Here is a 7,638-nt window from a genome sequence, read left to right as displayed (position 1 = left end):
TACATTTGCTTTTAATTTTTATTTTTTTTTCTAAATTTTAAGCTTTTATTTTATAAATTAACAAATTTAAAAATTTAAAATATTGCAGTTCTTTGCTATAAAAAATTGTTTCCTTTCTAACTAGTTTAATGAAAGTAATTTTGTTTGTGTGTAATTTTAATGTATTTAATGTAATTTTAGCGTAATACCAAAGTTATCTTTTATGCATACATACGTACATACATAAACAAGTTTTGAAGCATTTTTTTCTAGTTTAGTGAAAAATATTTACGCTTCGCTTTACTTTTTACCTTTCATTTCCTAATTTTTCGTTTCCTACGCCATTTCCTTTTGTTCAACGTATATTATATAAAATACGTACATACATATGTAGCTTATTTAACTACAAAATTACTAAATTTATTGCATAATAGTTAATCGAGTTAGCTGAACTTTTCGTTTGTATTAAAAAGCAACAACAAATATTGCGTAAATATAACATATGCTGCCTGTAAGCAAAACGCGCAAAAATGCATACATATGTCCATACATGTATAACTGTACATTTATAGATGTGTAACTGTACATATATACATGTATGTGTATTTACTTTAAAGAATAGTTGCAAAATTTAAATTTCAGTTAAACTTCAAAACTCACACCAATTTTTGTTTCAACTTATTAAGCTCAAATAGTTTTGAAAATACACTGCATATGTTGCGTTGCAAGCAAATATGTATGTATATCAGTACATTTTAGTTTTATTGTATAGAAATTTTAAAAGTTTAACTGCTATGCTTAAAATATTTTTAAAATTTTATTTAATTTAATTAAAAATTAAAATAATAAATAAATTAAATCGAAATATAAACGCTGAGTTTTAGTTGGATTGCTTGGGTTTAAGGTTTGGGAACTAAAGAACATTTTTTACTAGACTAATGATGTCACTCTACTAGATCTCAAAAAACTGCTTTTGGATTTAGGCACAAAAAATATATAAAATATTTATTTAGACAAAATTTTAAAATTATTAATTTAAATTATGATTTATCAATTTATTCAATTATTACTTAATTTTTGTTCCCGAAATTTTAATTTTCCGTAAAATTAATGATTTCCAAAAAAAAAAAGATTTTATTTTCATTACTAATAATACATAATTTTACTCCACCAAGCCTTAAAACTCTTCTTGAGCGTAGGCACTTAAAATTAGTAAGATTGCATTAAAAATTTTAATTTTTTTAATTAATTGTAAAATTATAAATTCTGATTTGATTTTTAATAAAATTTTAAATTACTTTCTATTCTAATATTTTCTTTTTCGAATTCCCCAATTAAACTTTTACATTCCTTTTGAGTTTAACACAAAATTTATCATTAAAAANATTAAAAATTTTAAATTTATAATTTTTTTATTAATTAATTTTAGTGATTTCTCCACAATTTCACTTTTGCAAATAAAAATGGAAATTATTAAAATTAAGTCTGTTTTTTGCAATAATAACATAGCACAAATTTTGTTATTTCCGGTTAAATAATGTTTTTTAAGAGAAACTGGATATCATTTCCATTACTAATACACTCTCAAACCTGCCCCTTACATTCATCAGCAAAAAAAAAGTCGGTTATTTACCAACAAATAGTTCCATTTTATTATTTCTCATTAAAATAATTTTTCATATTTTTATTTAATACTTCATCCATCATCAATATATGTTTCAAGTTAAATATTTACTAAAAACAAATTTATTTAAAATATAAAATTTATAAAATTAAATAATAACAATTTTTCAAATATTTAATTTAAAAAACTATTTAATTTTTCGCCAAACAACGAAATTCCCCCTAAATTCCATGCTGCACAGCAACTGCGCACTCACTCACACAACTCTGCCCGGTTGCTGGCGGCGTCGCCTGAAAAATCGCCGCGTGCACAAACTACCAGTTTCACCAGGCGAACAGGAGCCGTAAGTAGGCGGCTGCTTGGCTGGCAAAAATGTACAGCCATTTCGTGAACCTATGCTAGCAGAGATAACAACCAAATGATGGATAACGGCGACATCTGTGAGTGAAGTTACGCCAAACCATCGACAACAGCAATTAGTGTGAATACTAGTTTAGTCTATGCACAAACCATAACTAGCACAGGGTACTTCAAGGAATAAAAAATTTACATTAAAATTTCTTAAATCAATTTACTAAATTAATCATGATACTAGTAACGTCTTTTGAATTATTTCATTATTGTTTTTGTTTACAAAGTAAAAAACAAATACAAATACAACTTTCTAAGCGTCACACGACTAATAACATAACTATTATTTTACAATATACTATTAATTGTTAAATACTTTTCGCTGAACGCAGCAACACACACACACACATAAACATGTGCGTGGGACGGCCTTTCCGCTAGCTTCAGACAGGTCGCCTTGTAGCGCACTTAGAAAAGTGTTTCGCGCATTGGCTTGTGCACCACCACAATGGGATCCCTGTCGGACGAAGTGGAAGAAGACTCGCCAGCCGCGGCTGCAGCGGCTGTAAAATTACCACTCGCACGTCTATTCGTCGAGTTCAGTCGTTTCTTACGTCTGGCGCGTTCCAAATTCGTCGCCGAATTATCACCACCACTCGACGATGTGTTGTGCAAATCAACTAAGGAGGAGTTCTCCTCATCGACCACCACCTGGAAATCACTTTCGTCTGACATGGAGTCACGCGGCTTTGGCACTCTACCGAAGTAATCTTCCACAGCTGGCGCCAATGGACTGTCGGCGAGTGCAGTTGTTGCGCTCGCTGGTGTTGTTGGTGTTTTCGGCTTGCGACGCGCAAAAGGACTGCCGGGCTTGCTGTGATCATCAAATTCGGGATCTGTGAGGAACTCAACGCTGTCGGTGCGCATGGTGGCGCGTTTAAATGGCGGTATTTCGGCTACTTTCGGACGTCGTTTTGTGTACGGACTATGCTCGAAGCCTTGGAAGTTTGCGATTTTCTCGGCGCTTTGTAGATTCTGCGACTTCAAGTGGGCGGCGGGGAAGCGTGCACCTTCAACGCTCAAACGGCGACTACGCGAATTGCTATATGCCACATAGCCGGTGCGTGCGAACGGCGTTATGTTGGCGGTGCGCTCCTTTACACGATTGGAAAGCATTTCTTCGCTGCGAAAACGCTGACGATCGTCTAGCAATAAGTCGGCATCCTCGATATCGCCATCGGGATTGGTTTGTGAGCGTCGTAATTTGCGACGCATGTGCCCCGTCTCAGTCAAGTCCACCATTGATTTAGCGGGACGCTCAAGTTTTGGCATGCGGATGGCGTCTTCGTATGAAGGCAAGCAGTTCTGAAAGGAATTTGGCGCATTCGGCGTGGCGGGCTCTTCAAGCATACGTTGATTCTGTGCGCGTCTGTAATTATAAGTAGGAATTGTGATAAGATTTGTTAGTTTGAAGAAATAAACTTACATCTCCATCATTTCTTCACGGTTCTGTCGATACTCCTCACGATTGCGCCGTTGATTGCGGCTTTTAATAAATCTCCTGAAGCCGGTGTATAAAAGTGTTCCTACACATATCCCCAGTAAGCACAGCATTATCACAGTCCACGCTTTCTCCACTTTTGAAGAGCGTCCATTAGGTATCCAGACACTGCCACAAGCAGCTTCCCAGGTCTTACCGTAGAGGTAGGATGGTGAGGCACAACGTACATAATTACGATCCTTCAACTGGAAAGACACGAATTAAATTATTTATTCGAACTATCAAGAGGGTATGGAACTAGAATATCTAGTCGAAGGTCAAAAAGTTATTAAACATGTATGTTTCATAATCCTACCTTCTGTGGCACTGCAGTTAGAAAATCGTAAAAGTCGATAAATGTTGGGTCGTGACAGTTGCAAACCCATGGATTATCGCTAATCCAGATGGCATCCAGATAATGATTCGAACGAAAATAATCAGTCGGTAATGGGTTCGTAAAACGATTGCCACTCAAATACAACCAAGCCAATTCCGGAAACCCGGAGAATGTGGTATTCTTTATGCTCGACAATCTAGGAAAATGAAGCATTTCATTAACACATTTCACACACAGTATCATTTACTCACTTGCAGTTACTCAAGTCTAAACGCTGAAGCGTTTCGGAATGCATATTCGGCGGAAACTCCTTGATAAGTGTCTTGGACAAGTCAAGCCGCTGTATTACCGATAAGCCCGTAAAGGCATTCGTGTCGATCATAATTATTTCGCAACCGCTCAAATTTATTTCACGCAAAGAATTCGATACGAGTTTCGTAAATTTCTCCATAACATTGTGACTAAGGTTGACCGAGACCAGTACATCGTTGGCACGAAACAAATTCTTATCGAGCAGCGCAATCTCATTATAGGACAAGTCGAGCGTCGCCAAGTGCGCCAATTTAGCAAATGCATTGGTTTGTATATTTCGGAGCGAGTTCTTTGCCAAATCCAACGTTTGCAACTGTGTGTTATTGGCAAAGGTATTCTGATCCAGAATGCGTAGCATGTTGCCGCGCAAATATGCACGTGACAAACTGGGGAATCCACTCAAATTTATTGTATCCAAACTGCAAAAAGAGGCATCCAACTCCAATAGGGTTTCGGATATTATCACATCCTTCAATTCCATTGCGAAATTCCTTGAAACATTTAATTTCTCCAAATTTGGCAAACCTTCAATTAGCGTTGTCGGTATGCCTAACAAGCTGCAGTTGCTGAGCTCGAGCCCACGCAATGAACCCGATGGTATATTATTCAGCGTAGTAAGTGAATTACCCGACAACGACAAGCGTTCCAGCGCGGGTAGTCCATTTATAAGATGATCACCGCCAACTGTCGTAATACTGCAATGCTCCAGTTCCAGATTGGTCAGCGAATCACTGATCAACGTTTGTTCCGCCTTAAAATCCGTAAAGGTTTCTAAATTATTTCCACTTAAACTGAGATGCTTTAAGCTAATGGCATTACGAAAAGCTTCTGTTGGATTTAGATCCGACCAACTGTTAAAATTATTGTTGGCGAGTAGGAGAACGCGTAGTGCAGTAAATCCTATGAGCGCATCGGCATCTAGCTGGCTTATATTATTGTTAGAGAGATCCAAGTAGACTAGTGATTCGATGGCAGCGAATTGTGTGGGAAAATGATCAAAATTATTGCCCGATAAATCGAGATGGTCTATGGGTAAATCCGAAAAGTTGGGATACTCCGTTAGGCCTTTATGCGCACACTCCACGCAAAGGCTGTCGAGTACCCAAAAGCATTTACAGTTGGAAGGACAATTAAGCGCAGAAGTTGACGATGCGAGAAAGAGCAGCAGGGTGATGGCGAGGTGACAGCGAATACTAGACATTTTTTACACGATGATGCGACAATGATTTGATGTGATATGTGACATAAAGATGCGCTGAAAAGCGGAGATAAAAATATTAAGCATTTGAAAGAGGAATAATATTATTAGGTTAACGCTTTCGATCCGAACGGGACGTATGTGTCACGGTGTATTTTCAAAGGTAAATAGCATAAAAAATAAGTGGTTAAAATGGTTTAAATGAGACCTACTTCGTAGCTTATACTATTCTTAACGTGGTTTGTGGTATTTTAAATAGTAAAGAAGTGTTCATTTCCCAAAATAGAGCGAATGGTTGCACGCGTATTTCATAATTCGCAGTGAATTTTGTGATCATTATATGTTTACTGTTTCTAAATCGGCTTAAGAAAGAGAAAAACATTTGTTTATATATATGTGTCGAATATACTGAAACAATCGAATAGAGATTTAACTTTAAAGGGTTATAACTTTTAAGAAGAAAGTTATATTATCTTTAAGATAGAAAGGGAGCAATTATACAAAACTATCGGTTTTAAAAATTTTCAAATCTCATCCCAGTCCTTTATTATAATAATTGTTATTATTTTTATTCGATAACTTGTTGCCATTTTTTTTTTTAAAGAATTTCTCAAAGCCTCTTTTATTTAAGGCCCCGTTCTCATCGGCTAAAACTGGAACTTTCGTTTTTCACAAGGTACTAAAATCTCTTGTCAAATACAGGAACAGATAGTATTCACAGGTATCAGGTGCGAACTATAAGGCTGACGCATAAGATTTTCCAACGAGTCTCTATCGATGTGTCTGGCTTGAAGAGATCAGGTGGAGAATGATCTGGCTACACTTAATATCTTAATTTGGCGGCAAATAGCGAAAAGAAGAAACGACTCGCGCGCTGTTGTTAACTCGGCTATAACCGAGCTATATAAGAAGAAAGCACACATATACTGCACCGGTTAAACACGATTCGATCGCGATCGGTTACTACTAATAATCCGCTTCATGACGGACTTGGACTACGATCTTTTTGACTGGTTGAAAATTGTCAATTTGGCATTAAAAAAAAAAAAAAAGAATTTTTTACCTCCAAAAAAAAAAACGATTTTTTTTAAAATTACGCCATTTTGTTAATTCTTCATATTTTTCAAAGATCGTAGATCATTGTATAGGAAATATCTTTAAGTTTAATAAACTTTTCCATTTTTTTTTTTGTTTCAGCTACAAATTTTGCCGGAATCATGCCAGCAGTTGGGGCATTTTTTTGGCAAATCCGAAGACCATTAACTCCGTTATTTCTCAAAACTTTTGTAACAAAAAAAAATTTAATATAGTTGAAAATATACCTTATTACGAAAGATCGAAATATTCAAACGCGTACTTTCTCCCATAAAAATTCTCGAAAATCGCCTAATATTTCATGCGTCACACTGGTATAGCCTCTTGAACAATAATGAGAAGAGCCTGTCTGAGAAGTTTTTTGTACGAAGACTTATCTTTCTAACAATATAGAGCGTAGTCCGATAACACATAATTAACACGAGATACATATTAATAAAATCTTATATTGTGAAAGTAATAGAGTTCTCCAGTACTTGTCAAGAATTTTTTAGAAACACCTATTTTTATTCGGTTTTCTTTTGCTGCTATTTTTCGTAAATCCGGGTAAACGGGCACCTCTTCAATGCAAATCCAACTAGAGTGGAAATCTAATTTATATAATGCTCTCTCAACTAATAGTGCAACTATTATGGTAGTGCGCTATTTCGCCTTCGGCTTGAACCGTTAAGACGAAAAGAAATATCTAATTGGAAATAAAAGTCTTAACCAAGTGTGAATAAATTTGGGTACACAAACCAAAAGTCTTCAGTACTTTATAACAAACTTACACTTTTACATATACATACATCTATTTCCTACTGCTAGATAAAAATGTATAAAATATTGTTATTGTAATATTTGCGTAACATAGTTCGAAGCATAAAAGTTATTAATTTGCAACCTTTAGCATTCGCCTCTCTTCGATTGAACGAGGGGCTGGGTCATATCTGCTGGTATTTGGTAGTAAAGCAGCATGTAATAAAACACAACGGTAAGGCTCACATGTACGAAAGTTAATCAGTAAATACCTTTTGATAAAATCTATAAATCCGAGCAAGTTAGAAAAATTAATAAAAGCTACCTTAATTTTTATTGATCCATGGTTAGTGAGTAGACAGGGAAATAATGTTTGGTTAAACGGATGACTTCACGAGTACTTGTATTGCTTTCACTTCTTATTCTAATAAACCTTCATTACTTTTTTACTTTATTTTTTTTTT

General features: G+C 35.4%; 1 protein-coding gene across 2 annotated transcripts in view; it reads right to left on the bottom strand.

Moving 5' to 3' along the window:
- Positions 1 to 2,186: 2,186 nt before the first annotated feature.
- Positions 2,187 to 7,638, bottom strand: part of LOC108978310 (leucine-rich repeat-containing G-protein coupled receptor 5) — a 34,254-nt gene continuing 28,802 nt past the window's right edge. For both annotated transcript variants that reach the window (XM_018948521.1, XM_018948520.1), the window contains exons 2-5: positions 4,083 to 5,398; positions 3,811 to 4,027; positions 3,441 to 3,700; positions 2,187 to 3,383 (exon numbers count right to left, since the gene is read on the bottom strand). In XM_018948521.1, coding sequence (XP_018804066.1) covers positions 2,423 to 3,383; positions 3,441 to 3,700; positions 3,811 to 4,027; positions 4,083 to 5,344 — 2,700 coding nt within the window. In that variant the 5' untranslated portion in view covers positions 5,345 to 5,398 and the 3' untranslated portion in view covers positions 2,187 to 2,422. The remainder of the gene's footprint in view (positions 3,384 to 3,440; positions 3,701 to 3,810; positions 4,028 to 4,082; positions 5,399 to 7,638) is intronic.

Source organism: Bactrocera latifrons, unplaced genomic scaffold, assembly GCF_001853355.1.
Source record: "Bactrocera latifrons isolate USDA-ARS-PBARC rearing strain unplaced genomic scaffold, ASM185335v1 scaffold_12, whole genome shotgun sequence".
Classification (NCBI taxonomy): Eukaryota; Metazoa; Arthropoda; class Insecta; order Diptera; family Tephritidae; genus Bactrocera; species Bactrocera latifrons.
The sequence above is the reverse complement of the archived record's forward strand: the minus strand, read 5'-3'. Positions and strand labels throughout refer to the sequence as shown.